General features: G+C 36.1%; 1 protein-coding gene across 1 annotated transcript in view; it reads left to right on the forward strand.

Annotated features, from left to right (window-relative positions):
- The window catches only part of RNF138 (ring finger protein 138), a 43,349-nt gene that overhangs the window by 15,683 nt on the left and 11,228 nt on the right, over window positions 1-16,438 (forward strand). The window contains exons 2-3 of the mRNA XM_082667819.1: window positions 3,664-3,829; window positions 5,577-5,692. Of these exons, the coding sequence (XP_082523945.1) occupies window positions 3,664-3,829; window positions 5,577-5,692 (282 nt within the window). The remainder of the gene's footprint in view (window positions 1-3,663; window positions 3,830-5,576; window positions 5,693-16,438) is intronic.

A 16,438-nucleotide genomic window follows, 5' to 3' on the forward strand; every position in this document is an offset into this window, starting at 1 on the left:
AACTCCATTACCAGCATTTCAGAAACTCCTCAATTCTCCAAGGAGTGTATCCCACTTCTTCCAGGACACCACTATTTTGACTTTTAACAATATAGTTTTACCTGCTCTTTGATCTTTATAAAAATAGAATCATACACCATTATAGGGCAATTATACTCCAATAAAGATGTAAAAAAAAAAAAGAATCATGCAGCTTGTAGTCTTTTGCGTTTGGCTTCCAAAGCTTAACATACATCCAAATTCATTCTTATTACGGTATACTATAGTTTTAATTTTGTGGATATGCTGTCATTGTTTATGCATTTTTCTGTTGATGGACATTTGTATGGTTTTCAGCTTTTGGCTATTACAAATAGTGTGGCAATGAACTTTCTAGGAAATTTCTTCTGATGAGATATGCAAGTCAGTTGGGTATATACTTTGGAGTGGAATTACTTGGCTATATTAGATACTGCCAAATGGTTGTATTAATTTTCAAAATGGTTGTATCAGTTTACACTTTCATAGCATTGAATGCAAGTTTAGGTTGGTTTCACATCCTCCTCAACACTTGGTATTTTCCACCTTTTTCATTTTGGTCATTCTGGTGGGTATGTAGTGTTATATACTATTTCAGGTATTGAATAAGTGGGCTTTGAAATTTTGGTTTATTTTATCCACTCCCCCTAAATACAGCTTATGTTGGTACACCCAGGTTTCAAAAAATCTTTTAATATTCTGTGTTTATATTTTACTTGTAATTGTTAAATTAGCCAGCATATTCACTAATTTACCTGCTAATAGTTACTAACCTGCTTCATTTCGTTCACTCAAGCTCCATCAATTTTATGCATGGTTATCTCTGTGTAATGAATTTTGTTGGTGTGAACTTTGTTGACAGTTTCAATTTTTATTTAAAGAGGAAGGTTTAGCTTAATAGTTTGGTGATAGTTTTACCTTTAGCTCTTTAATTACTGTTTTCTCTTTGGTAATTTATTAGACTTGGCTTCTATAACATTATTTACTCTTGGTTCTTCTGTTTCTTTGAACCTTCCTTTAATGTTTATATCTCTCTAGATTGTTTCTTTAGTGTTCTTCTTACCTTATCTGCTCTCCATATTCTTCCCCCCAATTTTCAGATCCAATTTTCCACTTGTTTGCTGGATAACACGCATTGAGCTTTTTGTAGGTACTTTATTTTTTTAATACATTTATTTATTGATTGATTGATTGATGGCTGTGTTGGGTCATTGTTGCTGCGCTTGGACTTTCCCTAGTTGTGGCGAGCGGGGGCCAGTCCTTGTTGTGGTGCGCAGGCTTCTCCCGTTGCGGAGCACAGGCTCCAGGCGCACAGGCTTCAGTAGTTGTGGCACATGTGCCTAGCTGCTCCTCGGCATGTGGGATCCTCCCAGACCAGGGCTTGAACCTGTGTCCCCTGCATCGGCAGGCAGATTCTTAACCACTGCGCCAGAAGGGAAGCCCTGTAGGTACTTTAAACTTGCGTTTTTCTGTTAAACCAACTCTTCTAGTATTTTTCAGTTTGGTTAATACAGTCACCTTTTACTCAGTCTTCTAAATTAGAAATGCTTTTCTTTCTCATTCTCTCACAAGTAATTGTCAAAAAATTATATTTTATTTTTTAACCTAGGATGCCCCCTTCATACACAGTCATAGACATTGAGAACTATGTCTCTAAAATAGAGACCCTCTGTCCCTCCTTCCTACTCCTGCCTTAATGTAGACCGTATCATGATCTAGACTATTGTTCCAGTTAGTCTTGTGGGGTTTTTTGTTTGACTCTCCTTTCTTCTTTTTTTCCTTTTTACAGTCCCCCTGATTAAAGAATGCAAACACTGAGTGAAACAAAGAATTTAAATTAAAAATGTATTACCCCAAATTTACAAAACATATAAACAGAATTTCAGTTTTTAATTTAAACAATTAAACTTAAAAATGATGGTCTTTGTAACTTTGTGGTATTTATACTTGTGAAGTTATTAAAGCTCAAAATGGCATTCAGAGTTTTGGGACACCCCCACTAAGGATTTTGTTAAGTATTGACAAATTGCTATTCAGAAATGTAGAGCACGGGGCTTCTCTGGTGGTGCAGTGGTTGAGAGTCTGCCTGCTAATGCAGGGGACGTGGGTTCGAGCCCTGGTCTGGGAGGATCCCACATGCCGCAGAGCGGCTGGGCCTGTGGGCCACAACTACTGAGCCTGTGCGTCTGGAGCCTGTGCTCCGCAACAAGAGAGGCTGCTATAGTGAGAGGCCCACGCACCGCCATAAAGAGTGGCCCCTGCTTGCCCCAACTGGAGAAGGCCCTCGCACAGAAATGAAGACCCAACACAGCCCAAAATAAATAAATTAAAAAAAAAAAAAAAGAAATGTAGAGCACTCATTTCTTTATGTCTCCTTTAACACTGGATATTATAATTTTTTTTAAACTAGTGTTTTGACAACTGAAAAATGTATTTTTGTCTTGTTTACTTTGCATTTCTTTGACTCCTGGTTATGATGAATATTTTCCATGTTTTAAAGTATTGGTGATCACTTCTAATGCTACCTTAGTGATATTAGCTACTATTTATCAAGCACTTTGCTGACTCAAAAATAACTGTCTTGAGCGTTTTATTACATTACCTATCTTAATCCTGTGAACAACCCTATCAAGTGTAGATGCTTATTGTATGTGTGAGGAAACTGATTTTCAAGAAGAGTGACTTGCTCAGCGCCTGGTTAGTAAACTCAGTGTGATCTGTTATCACACTATTACCTCGCAACTTTTTTGTTAGTATAGATGTGGAAGATTAGTATATTTGTATTTATAGGGGGTTGAATTAAATGTATAATTATTCTAGAGCCCAGGTACAGATGGCTGTGATTTTTTTTTTTTTTTTTTTTTTTTTGCGGTACACGGGCCTCTCAATGTTGTGGCCTCTCCCGTTGCGGAGCACAGGCTCCGGATGCGCAGGCTCAGCAGCCATGGCTCATGGGCCCAGCTGCTCCGCGGCATCTTCCCGGACCGGGGCACGAACCCGTGTCCCCTGCATCGACAGGCAGACTCTCAACCACTGCGCCACCAGGGAAGCCCAGGATTCTTAAGTATTTCTCAAATTATATTCCATTGCACACTGTTGTGGGAATTTTCATATATCCTGACCACAGAAGTTTGGGCAACACTTGGTTTCCTTAGCAGAGAAACCTTAATAACTGAATAATCCTTGAATTTTGGAAATCAGTTTCTGTAGGAGACCTATTCATATCTTGTAGAACAACATCTTGAAGTACATCAGTTTGAGACAAAGCTGATGTGTGGTCCATTCTCTCATTTTGTAAGGGGAGGAAATGGAGATCCATTGTGGTTAAGTGTGTTGCCTGAAAATCACACAGCTGCTAAACAACACAGGATAAGATGCAGTTTTCCTTTGTACCAGGCTTCCCCTGATAATGTTATATAATATTTATTTTTCCTGTATTATGTTAAAAGTAGTTTCTTTAGTATTCCCATCTAGTCCAGACATTAGTCTTACACTGAGAAATTCATATACAGTTTTAAAAAATTCTAGATTTATGTACATACAAATAGCCTAGCATGATTACATACCCATAACTGCTGTGTTTAATTATTGAAATGAAAAGAGTACTTTTTTCTGTAGTTAACCTGTCACAAATGTTTGGTTTAGTTTCTGTAGAAAATGTTTCCTGACTGCAATGAGAGAAAGCGGAATACATTGTCCCCTGTGTCGTGGAAATGTGACTAGAAGGGAAAGAGCATGTCCTGAACGGGCCTTAGACCTTGAAAATATCATGAGGAGGTTTTCTGGTAGCTGCAGATGCTGTGCAAAACAGGTAGAGTAAATGTGACATAGTTCTTTGAAAGTCAAGTTTCTACTCTGAAATTTCTGTTTGACTTGTCTTGGTGGGTACTGTTTTGAAGAGAAATTATTTAGGTTGAGAATTGGGTAGAAAAGACCAGAAAAGCTGTGGCTGTAGATCTTACTAGATTATAAACTTACTGAGAACAGAGACCGAAAGATAGATACAGTCTCTGAATTTGCCGTAATTTTTAGCGTGGCATTTTTTTCAAAATAAACACTCGTTGATTACCTGCTAAATGAACTGAATGAACAGACTGGCATTTAACTCATTGAAGCCCCATTCTGGAACAGATTCAGCCCTTGAATAGTTTTTCTGGTGGTAGTATCATTATTGCAATTTTGCAGGTAGAAATGGGCCAAATGGATTTATGTAGTCAAGGGGGAACTCTCTAGCTGCCCACTGTACTTGGATGTTTATGTATTTATCTAAGAAATCACAAAATACTTGGCAGAAGACTTTGCCTTTTAAGGAACAGGTGTAAAAAATCAGGTATTGGCAAATAACTGGCATTAATTCTCCAGTCTGGATTTTATTCTACCGTTTGGAGAGGGATTGAAATGGTGAGAGGTGGTTAGGCTTTGAGTATGTTCGTTTATTATGGATTTATCACAACCACTTTTTCAAACAGCTAATAAAGTCAGTGAGCAAAAAAACCAGTTGCTGTTTCATGCATTCACACAAGACATATCTGCTTTTCCATGTCTTTGAGGGAGGTGTTAACTGACAGGGCAATGAAGTGAAGCTGGAAAATACACTTGAGAGATTTCTGGCTCTGCTCCTCAGAGAGAAACTGAAAAATGTTCCAAGTGTTAACTTGGGAACTTAGTTTTTTAAAGCACTTTCTAACTCTGCCAGGTTGCAGTAGTTAAATAAATAAAAAGATGCCCAGTGCTATGAGGCAACCTCTTAATACTTTTAATATTATTTTTTGTCTATTAGTGGTATTTTTTTTTCAGGTGTAAAATTATTTGTTAATTTTTATGGTGAGTTTACAGACAGTTGGACTCATCTCCATTGTCTCTGAATCTAATGGAGAGAAACTTACTGCTTATTTTCAGCTCCTACTTAAGAATTAAATCATTTACTTAAAAAAAAAAAAACAAAGACCTCTTGTTTAAATGGAATATTTTGTTATCTATTTCTGCCTTGTTTTTTTCCTTCTTGTTGGCAATATCTCAAGTCTTATGAGTTCCTTTTTATATTAAAAGTCATATTACATTAAACATTTTTTAAATGTTTTATTATCGTAAAATATATAACGTAAAACGTACCTTTTTTTAGTTTTATTTTATTTTTTTTATAAGTGAAAGATTGTGGTAAACTTTTTTTATACAATATATGTCCATTTGGTAAGAAAACATGATATGTATATACATACACACAATCTGTATGAAGCATCAAATGAACAATTAGAGTGCAGTATCATGAATGGTAAGGTAGAAAACGTACCATTTTTAAGTGTACAATACAGTGGTATTAAGTACATTTATAACATTGTACAGCAATCACCACTATCTATTTCCAGAATTTTTTGATCATCCCAAACAGAAACTCTGTACCTGTTAAATTGTAACTTGCCGTTCCCCCACCCCCACCCCGACCCCTCTAGTAACCTGTATTCTACTTTATCTCTGAATTCTGTTCTACCTCATATAAATGGAATCATGTTATATTTGTTCTTTTGAAAGTCACATTACATTTAATCAATAATTTACAGATTAAATTCTATCGCATGAGACATCATTACAAATCTTGTAAGAAGTACCAAGATGAATATGGTGTTTCTTCTGTCATTCCCAACTTTCAGATCTCTCAAGATTCAGTAGGGAACAGGTAAGCAATATTTATTCTTATAGTTTTTATTTTTATAGTTAAAATGGAAACTTTGCAGAGACTGTATAAAGTGTTTTTGTGTATGTGTGGGTGTTTGTGTTTTTAAAGTAAATTGCCTTTGTCCTCATAAGTTTGTTTGATGCATGTAAAATGACATCTGGGAGATTGACTTTATGCTAGACTTAAGCTTATGTTATGTAAAAATCATTCTAAGAAACTTTACATGTCTGAATAAAAAGTAGATCTGTGAATTGAATGTTTTCTTTTGCAACTGAAATTACTTGAAAGCTAGAGAAAATCCCTTTCAGTAATGTACTTGCAAACTAGAATCCTTTTACTCTCTAAGAATAGAATTGTTTGAAATTTTTATTTTGATAAAATGTCATGTAAAAGTGAGATTTGGTACGATTAAATTTGTAGTTCTATTTTAGTCTCAATTCTTTTAAAGCTAGGTTTTGGCTTGATTTGTATCTTATTGTCTCAGGTTTATGTACATTAAACATTTTTATGAAATGTATTTTATGAATAAGAATGGCCAGAATGCACATGTGTGGTTTAAAAAATAGTGACAAAACAAATACCTAAGCCGGGTCAAAAATTATAACATTTTTCAGGACCTTATTTTTTTAAAAATAAGTTTATTTTATTTATTTATTTATTTTTGGCTGTGTTCGTTGCTGCACGCGGGCTTTCTCTAGTTGCTGTGAGTGGGGGCTGCTCTTTGTTGCAGTGCGTAGGCTTCTCATTGTGGTGGCTCCTTTCATTGTGGAGCACGGGCTCTAGGCACGTGAGCTTCAGTAGTTGCGGCACGCGGGCTCAGTAGTTGTGGCTCACAGGCTCTAGAGCACAGGCTCAGTAGTTGTGGTGCACGGACTTAGTTGCTCTGCGGCCTATGGAATCTTCCCAGACCAGGGATCGAACCCATGTCCCCTGCGTCGTCAGGCGGATTCTCAACTACTGTGCCACCAGGGAAGCTCCTTTCAGGACCTTAGAATCTCCTTGTGAGCCCATGCCAATTTGAACCCCATACTCCCAGAGGTAACCACTATCCTCTTTTTTGGATTGTTCATTCTTTTGCTTTTCTTTATAGTATTACCACCCACGCATGTATCTCTAAACAATGAAGTGCTTAATTTTTAAAAACTCAGTAGCAAGCACACACCATTCTGTAAAGAAAGGCAGTATTGGCAGCATTATAGAAGGGCTCCCAGGAGGCGATATCTTAAGCAGAGTCTTTAAGATTTTATTTTAGTAGCATTTCATTTCACATGTTGCTAATTTTCAGTAATTTAACCACTCTTAGAAGCACTTATACTGTAGTAAGGCTTCTTTTCAACTCCTTAGTTGAAACTGTTCAGGTAAAGGTCTTTAGTAATTTTCTTATTTCCTGCTCTTTTAGGTTCTCGTTTTACTTGACTCAGTGTCTTTGGATGAAATTGGTCACTCTTATTTTGTGATTTTTAAAAAAATCCCCTTCGGTTCATCCTTTTTGGTTTTTTTATTTGTGTACTTCTGCTGTATTGAAATTACTCAACAATTTGTTATTAACCCAGTAGATTATTCTTAAGTGCAGGGATGGTGTTTGTCTTGTTCAACAATGTGTCTCTAGTTCTTAGCAAAGTTCCTAGTATATATGATATGCACAGTCACTGCTTGTTAAATGACTCAGTTTTCTTCTCATGAGACATGCCTTCTTCCCTCTTACCCCCCAGATCTAATTGGTCATAGGTACTATTGATTTCTAATAGCAGTATTCCTCATCTGTGCTTTTCTTCTGCCCCTATTGTCACTTCCGTAGCTCAAGTCCCCATCATCTCTCACTTGAACTGTTGTAGTATTCTTTTAGTTGGTGGTCCTCCTTTAATCTGTCCTGTATACGATTGCCAAAGTGATATTTCAGAAGTGCAACTCTGACCTCTTTCTCCTTGTCCTTGTACCTACGCTTCTGTACCTTGTCAGTGACTTCCTGTGGCCCCATAGCTGTGTTTCTCCTGGGTTCCACGGGCCAGTAAGGGCTCTGTGAACTGCTTAAACTGCCAATTTTTTGTGTGTACTATGTGTGCATTTTTCTGGAGAGAGAATGTCAAGATTCTCAAGGGGTTCCATGATCTAATTCAACAACTAGCTTAATAAGACAAAATCCCTATTCTAAAGCCCTTTCTGATCTGGCACTTACCTTTCCGTTTAGCCTTTGTCTTTCTTGGCTACCCATATTGCATAATATGCCTTAGCCATGTTGAATTATTCCCACTGTATCCTGGCCATCCTTGAGAAGCAATATAACTTAGTCATTAAACATGAAGACTTGGAGCCAGACTGCTGGGTACGAGGCTCTGTCATTTACTAATTGTATGACTTTGGCAAGAAACTGTACCTCAGTTTTCTCATCTGTTTAAAAAGGTAGTGGTGATACTATTAAACACCTCATTGGTGGGAGTCAATAAGTAGGTTAATAGAAGTAAAACATATTGAATAGCACCTTACTTGGTGAATGTTTGGGGGTTTTTGTTTGCTTTGTTGGTTTTGTTTTGTTTTTTTTTCCTGCTGTGCAGCGCATCTTGCGGAATCTTAGTTGCCTGACCAGGGACTGAACCCGTGCCCTCGGCAGTGAAAGCACAGAGTCCTAACTGCTGGACTGCCAGGGAATTTCCTAAATGTTAGTTTTTAATTATCATCATCATCACCATCACTCCCTCACCTCCATACTTTCCCCACCATTCTAACCCACACTTTGCCAGCCAGTGGACTTTTTCTTCTCTTTGAAGACTTAGACCAAGTGTTAGATACTCTGAAGTCTTTCCTGTTTACTTGTCTGTTTTTTTTATCTAGTAGAATGGGCTTCCTAGTCTTATTCATGTTTATATCCTATGCAAAATTCTAGTTGCAATGGAAAAATTCAGTTTGTATATGAATTTCTAGTAAGGAAATTGTTGAAGGAAGGAAAAGATTTTTTAAAAAATGGTAGGAAATATAAGAAGCCAGAATGTATAGTCAGGGTCCTGGGAGGAAACAGATAATTATATTCAAATTAGATAATTTGAGGGGAATTTAGTGAAGGACTATTCTTTAATTTTTTATTTTTGTGTGTGAAGGGACTATTTGTAAGGAGTAGAGTATTGGGTGCACTATGTAAGCAGGGTATAGGAAGTCACAAGGAATAGTCATGTACTCTGGGTCTACTGAAAGCAGGGGAGGGGAGAAAGTAGACACCAGAATTGGAGAAAGAAAGCTATGTGGAGAGGGCAGTTGGAGAGGGATGCAACCAGTCAAGGCAGTTTTGCTGGGAAGGAGTCTGGAAAATAGGTATCCTAACCTTCCTCTTGTTCTTCCTCCAAATCTCCTGCTGGGCTGAACCCATTTGGGAAGCAGAGAAGGGAACCTGTTAATGCAGGTTAGTTTCTCAGTACAAAGAGCATGGTGAAAAATGGAGGAGAGAAGATCTAGAGGGGCAAAAAATATACCCAGCACATAGGATTTCAGTTATTAGCTGAACATATTGTAATACTCTGTACACTGTGCTTCACAGCTTCCAAGTAGTACAAAGAGGAAAACATCCACTATGTTATTAATAGTGTCTATGATATCGTAGACATTCACAGAAAGATAGACAAGATGAAAAGGCAGAGGGCTATGTACCAATGAAGGAACAAGATAAAACCCCAGAAAAACAACTAAATGAAGTGGAGATAGGCAACCTTCCAGAAAAAGAATTCAGAATAATGAGAATGAAGATGATCCAGGACCTCGGATAAACAATGGAGGAAAAGATCGAGAAGATGAAAGAAATGTTTAACAAAGATCTAGAAGAATTAAAGAACAAACAGAGATGAACAGTACAATAACTGAAATGAAAAATACACTAGAAGGAATCAACAGCAGAATAACTGAGGCAGAAGAACAGGTAAGTGACCTGGAGGACAGAATGGTGGAATTCACTGCTGCAGAACAGAGTAAAGAAAAAAGAATGAAAAGAAATGAAGACATCCTAAGAGACCTCTGGGACAACATTATACGCAACAACATTCGCATTATAGGGGTCCCAGAGGGAGAAGAGAGAGAGAAAGGACCTGAGAAAATGTTTGAAGAGATTATAGTCAAAAACTTCCCTAACATGGGAAAGGAAATAGCCACCCAAGACCAGGAAGCGCAGAGAGTCCTATACAGGATAAACCCAAGAAGAAACATGCCAAGACACATAGTAATCAAATTGGCAAAAATTAAAGACAAAGAAAAATTATTGAAAGCAGTAAGGGAAAAATGACAAATAACGTACAAGGGAACTCCCATAAGGTTAACAGCTGATTTCTCAGCAGAAACTGTACAAGCCAGAAGGGAGTGGCATGATATACTTAAAGTGATGAAAGGGAAGAACCTACAACCAAGAGTACTCTACCCAGCAAGGATCTCATTCGGATTCGATGGAGAAATCAAAAGCTTAACAGACAAGCAAAAGCTAAGAGAATTCAGCACCACCAAACCAGCTCTACAACAAATGCTACAGGAACTTCTGTAAGTGGGAAACACAAGAGAAGAAAAGGACCTACAAAAACAAACCCAAAGCAATTAAGAAAAATGGTAATAGGAACATACATATCAATAATTACCTTAAACGTGAATGGATTAAATGCTCCAACCAAAAGACACAGGCTTGCTGAATGGATACAAAAACAAGACCCATATATATGCTGTCTTCAAGAGACCCACTTCAGACCTAGGGACACATACAGACTGAGAGTGAGGGGATGGAAAAAGATATTCCATGCAAAGGGAAATCAAAAGAAAGCTGGAGTAGCAATACTCATATCAGATAAAATAGACTTTAAAATAAAGAATGTTACAAGAGACAAGGAAGGACACTACATAATGATCAAGGGATCAATCCAAGAAGAAGGTATAACAATTATATATGCACCCAACATAGGAGCACCTCGATACGTAAGGGAACTGCTAACAGCTCTAAAAGAGGAAATCGACAGTAAGACAATAATAGTGGGGGACTTTAACACCTCACTTACACCAATGGACAGATCATCCAAACAGAAAATTAATAAGGAAACACAAGCTTTAAAGGACACAATTGACCAGATAGATTTAATTGATATTTATAGGACATTCCATACAAAAATAGCAGATTACACTTCTCAAGTGCTCACGGAACATTCTGCAGGATAGATCACATCTTGGGTCACAAATCAAGCCTCAGTAAATTTAAGAAGATTGAAATCATATCAAGCATCTTTTCCGACAACAACGCCATGAGATTAGAAATCAATTACAGGGAAAAAACGTAAAAAACACAAACACATGGAGGCTAAACAATACGTTACTAAATAACCAAGTGATCACTAAAGAAATGAAAGAGGAAATCAAAAAATACCTAGAGACAAATGACAGTGAAAAGACGATGATCCAAAACCTATGGGATGCAGCAAAAGCAGTTCTAAGAGGGTAGTTTATAGCTATACAAGCCTACCTCAAGAAACAAGAAAAATCTCAAATAAATAATCTAACCTTACACCTAAAGGAACTAGAGAAAGAAGAACAAACAAAACCCAAAGTTAGCAGAAGGAAAGAAATCATAAAGATCAGATCAGAAATGAATGAAATAGAAACAAAACAGTAGCAAAGATCAATAAAACTAAAAGCTGGTTCTTTGAGAAGATAAACAAAATTGATAAGCCATTAGCCAGACTCATCAAGAAAAAGAGGGAGAGGACTCAATAAAATTAGAAATGAAAAAGGAGAAGTTACAACAGACATCGCAGAAATACAAAGCATCCTATGAGACTACTACAAGCAACTCTATGCCAATAAAATGGACAACCTGGAAGAAATGGACAAATTCTTTGAGAGGTATAACCTTCCAAGACTGAACCAGAATGAAATAGAAAATATGAACAGACCAATCACAAGTAATGAAATTGAAACTGTGATTAAAAATCTTCCAGCAAACAAAAGGCCAGGACCAGATGGCTTCACAGGTGAATTCTATCAAACATTTAGAGAAGAGCTAACACGCATCCTTCTCATGCTCTTCCAAAAAATTACAGAGGAAGGAACACTCCCAAACTCATTGTATGAGACCACCATCACCCTGATACCAAAACCAGACAAAGATACTACAAAGAAAATTATAGACCGACATCACTGATATCACAGAAACTGAGACACAGATGTAGAGAACAAATGTATGGACACTAAGGGCTGAAAGCGGCAGGGGGGTGGGGGTGGGGGTGTGATGAATTGGGTGATTGGGATTGATACGTGTACACTGATGTGTATAAAATGGATGACTAATAAGAACCTGCTGTATAAAAAATAAATAAAAAATAAAGGTTTCATAAAAAAATAAGTCTATGATATTGTAAACCAAATAGTTCTTAATGAGAAAGACAGCTTTTCCTGATAATAAAAGAGATTATACTGAAGTGCTTTGCCCATAGGTCCTCAAAAGAAGAAACTAACATAGTTTAAAAAATATTCAAAATAAACCCTTAGATCATTTAATCAATTCAGCATACATTTATTGTACCTTCTGAACTACTGGGCACACTACATGTTATTGAATATGCAGGGATGGATAAAACAGACATAATTTGCCTTTCCATCTGTGTAAGCAGTATAACTTCCAGTCGAGTCATCCAAAATAAACCAACACACGTTTCAGTCAGATCAGTCAGGGTAAAACTATTTACCGTAAAGTAATAAATGTTGGTGAATGTTTAACAAAATTATTGCATTCGTATGGGGTAGTTTCTTATAATAATTATGTAGCAGTGCTAGTTATTTTACTAACACCATTTCTAGTTCATAACATAAAATTCTGTTTTTAACATGTAGGACTGTATCTTTCTGTTTTCTTTAGCTACTAGAAAGGAGAGAGGGAGGATGCATGTAATCGTTAGATACCAGCACACATTTCTATTTTATCTTCCTTGGAAATTATTTGGTCTGTTTGCAGGTTTTTCCAACTAATCTTAACTCTTTGTAAACATTAATAACTGGATGTCAGTAAACCTATAACAGTTTAGTCCAAATACAACACTTCACAAAGACTGAAAGAATGAAATTTGCAAACGGTTTTATGTTTATAACAGATTTCTCTCCAAGGTGTTGAACATTTTCAGTAGCTAAGTAACTATTAAGGAATCTGGTACAAGTATGAGATAAAATTTCCTTTTCCTTATTTATAGGCATTCATGATATATTCTGGATAATAATTCTTTATTACATGCAATACAAATATATTTACATTTTTTCCAAAGAATTAAAAAAATTTTTTTTGCTGTTTTCTGAAACGTGTAAGCATAGAACTGGAGATTTTTCTTCGCCTTTTAAAGACTGGAAATGAGGTACTCTAGTGTTTTGAAAACTGCCTTAGGTAATGCCACAATTTAATTTAGCATAAAATGGCATAGTCATGCATAGGTTTTTTGGGTTTTTTTCTCACCCCTCTTTTTATCATGATAAGAATATTTTACATGAGGTCTACTCTCTTAACAGATTTTTAAGTGTACAGTATAGTATTGTTATATACAGTATAGGCACAGTGTTGTACAGCAGATCTCTAGAACTTACCTTGCATAACTGAAATTTGTACATGTTGATTAGAAACTCTCATATCCCCGTCCTGTAGCTCCTGTTAGCCACCATTCTATTCTTGGCTTCTTTGAGTTTGAGTATTTTAGATACCTCATATAAGTGGAATCATGCATGTGACTGGCTTGTTTAACTTAGCATAATGGCCTCAAGGTTTATTTATGTTGTCACAGTTGCAGAACTTTCTTTTCTTTTAAAATTGAATAATATTCCGTTGCATGTATATGCCGCATTTTCTTTATCCATTCATATCTTTTTTTCTTTATCCATTCACAAGATTGTTTCTATATCTTGGCTATTGTGAATAGAACTGCAGTGAACTTGGGAGTGCTGTTTCTTCAAGATTCTGATTCCAGTTCTTTTTGATAAATACCCTGAAGTGGGATTGCTGGATCATATGGTAGTTCTACTTTTTATTTTTTTGAGGAACTTCACTGTAACTGTTTTCCATAGCAGCTGCACCACTTTGCATTCTCACCAACAGTGTACAAAGGTTCCAGTTTCTCCACATCCTCACCAACACTTGTTGTCTTTTGTTTTTTTGATAATAGCTATCATAACAGCTATGAGGTGATATTTCATTGTGGTTTTGATTTGTATTTCCCTTATGATTAGTGGCATTGAGAATCTTCATATACGTGTTGCCATTTGTATGTCATCTTTGGAGAAATCTCTATTCGTATTTTTAGCCCATTCTGTAATAGGGTCATTAGTTTCTTTGCTGTTGAGTTGTAGGAGTTCCTTATGTATTTTGGAGATTAACCCTCTGTCAGATACGTGGTTTCGAGATACTTTCTCCCATTACATATGTTGCCTTTCACTCTGTTGTTTCCTTTGCTATGCAGAAGCTTTTTAGTTTAATGCAGTCCCACTTGTCTGTTTTGGCTTTCATTGCCTGATTGCAAATATTTTTGATCAGTCTTTGGCTAGTCTTATTGTGTCTTTTGACATACGTAAGTATTATATTTATACTTTTATATATATTATATTTATTTTCTTTATGTTTTTTACTTTTTGTGTCATGCTTGAGAAATCCTTTCCCACATCATAAAGTTATAGAAGATATTTTCTTCTTTAACATTTTAAAGCTGTGCTTTTCACATTTATTTTGGATGTATAACATGAGGTAGGAAAAATTTTCCCCAAGTGATAACCATTTGTCCCAGTACCATTCATTGAGGAGTCCATTCTTTCCCCACTGATTTATAATGCCATTTTGGTCCTACACATCTCTATTCTGTTCTGTTGCTTCGTTTATTCCTCTAATACCATGCTATCTTAATTACTGTGGCTTTAACAATAGGTCTTAATATCATGTAGGGAAAGTTCTCCCTCTTGTTTTACCTAGAAAATTGTTTCTGTTATTCTTGGTCCTTTGCTATTCCATATGAATTTTAGGATCAGACTTGAGTTTTCTAAAAATTCCTGTAGAGATTTTGATCGGAAGCATTATAAAGGTTGAATTTATTGAAATCATAGATTAATTTGGAGAGAATTGACATCATATGATACTCATTTTTCCCACCCAATTTCCCACCTGTTTATCTCTTCCATTAAAAAAAAAAAATTCAGTAAAAGAAGTCCATTTAGAGCACACATAAATATGTTCTAGTATATCTTTTCCTGGTAAAACCTTACAGTTTTTTTTTTTGTTTTTTTTTTCGATACGTGGGCCTCACACTGTTGTGGCCTCTCCCGTTGCGGAGCACAGGCTCCGGACATGCAGGCCCAGCGGCCATGGTTCACGGGCCCAGCTGCTCCGCGGCATGTGGGATCTTCCCGGACCGGGGCACGAACCCGTGTCCCCTGCATCTGCAGGCAGACTCTCAACCACTGCACCACCAGGGAAGCCCCTAAAACCTTACAGTTTTTGTTGCTGTACAAATGGATCTTTTTTCCTGTTTTATAATCTAAGTGGTTATTACTAGTGAGTAGGAATATTAAGGATTTTTATGTTAATCTTTCATTTAGCAGCTTTGCTGATTTATTAGTTCTAATAGTTCTAAATAATTTACCTGTAGATTCTTTTGGATTTATTATGTAGAAAATTATTTGGTTTGTCAATGCAGTTTTTGTCTCTTACTGCTTCATTTTGTACTTGATTTATTGCATTAACTAGGGCCTCTATCCAGTATTAAATAGAAGGCACCTGTTTTTCCTTGATTTTAGTGGGAATGCATCTAAAATTTTATTATTATGGATGGTGTTCACTACAGTTTTTTTAACATATTCTTTATCTGTTCTATGATGCTATCATCCTGAATTTAAGATTTCTCCATTGAATGGTTCTTACTCAAATCAGAATCTTGTATGCAGTTAAAAAAATGTATACATCTGACTTCATTCCCAGATACTCTGCTATCTAGAGTTTAGGGATTTGTACTTTTAAAAGCATTGTGGGTGATGAGAGGTTTTTTTGTTTTTGTTTCCATTCTGGAGGTTGAATTTTAGTGAATGGTTTCTACATAAGATGAAATAAATGATCATATGTTTTTTAAATTGATAGTATGGTTGTCAGTAATAGATCTTCTATTGTTGAACTCATTCATACATTTCTAGAATAAATGAGTAGGTTCCCAGTAATAGCCCTGGGCATGATACAGGATGATCAGGAAGGACTAGAATGATGATAACAATAATAATGGAAAATAGAGAATTGTAAAAGTAGGTGGAAAGGAGAAAACATTTAAAAAGGGCATTAACTTTGATATTAAAATGCTTTAAATCAGGAGTTTTGTGATTGCATACCCCACCAGTGAAAAAAATTGAGCATGTACTCTGAGTATGTGTGTGTTTATTTTAAAACTATGCATGTGTTTTATAGTACTGATACTTTACGCATAACACATGCAAAATTTAAGTGAGATAAAGATGAAAAAGTTACTTTAAAAATAAGTTTGCTTTATTTAATGGTATAAAATATTTTCATTCTTAAAGTTTTATTACTGTTTTTATTGAAAACAATGTGGTTGACTATGATTTCTAAAATTTCTTAAAATATTGGTTTAATACAGTGACAGTAATTTAAAGATTTCGATTAAATTCACTTTACTTTGATACTTGGTCTGATGACTATCATGGCTGAAAAGATACCTACAACACACAATACAGATCCAAATGGAAGAGTATGTCATAGGTTGAGATTCC

The sequence above is a fragment of the Grampus griseus genome (genome assembly GCF_964374135.1).
Source record: "Grampus griseus genome assembly, chromosome: 12".
In the NCBI taxonomy this organism is placed as follows: domain Eukaryota; kingdom Metazoa; phylum Chordata; class Mammalia; order Artiodactyla; family Delphinidae; genus Grampus; species Grampus griseus.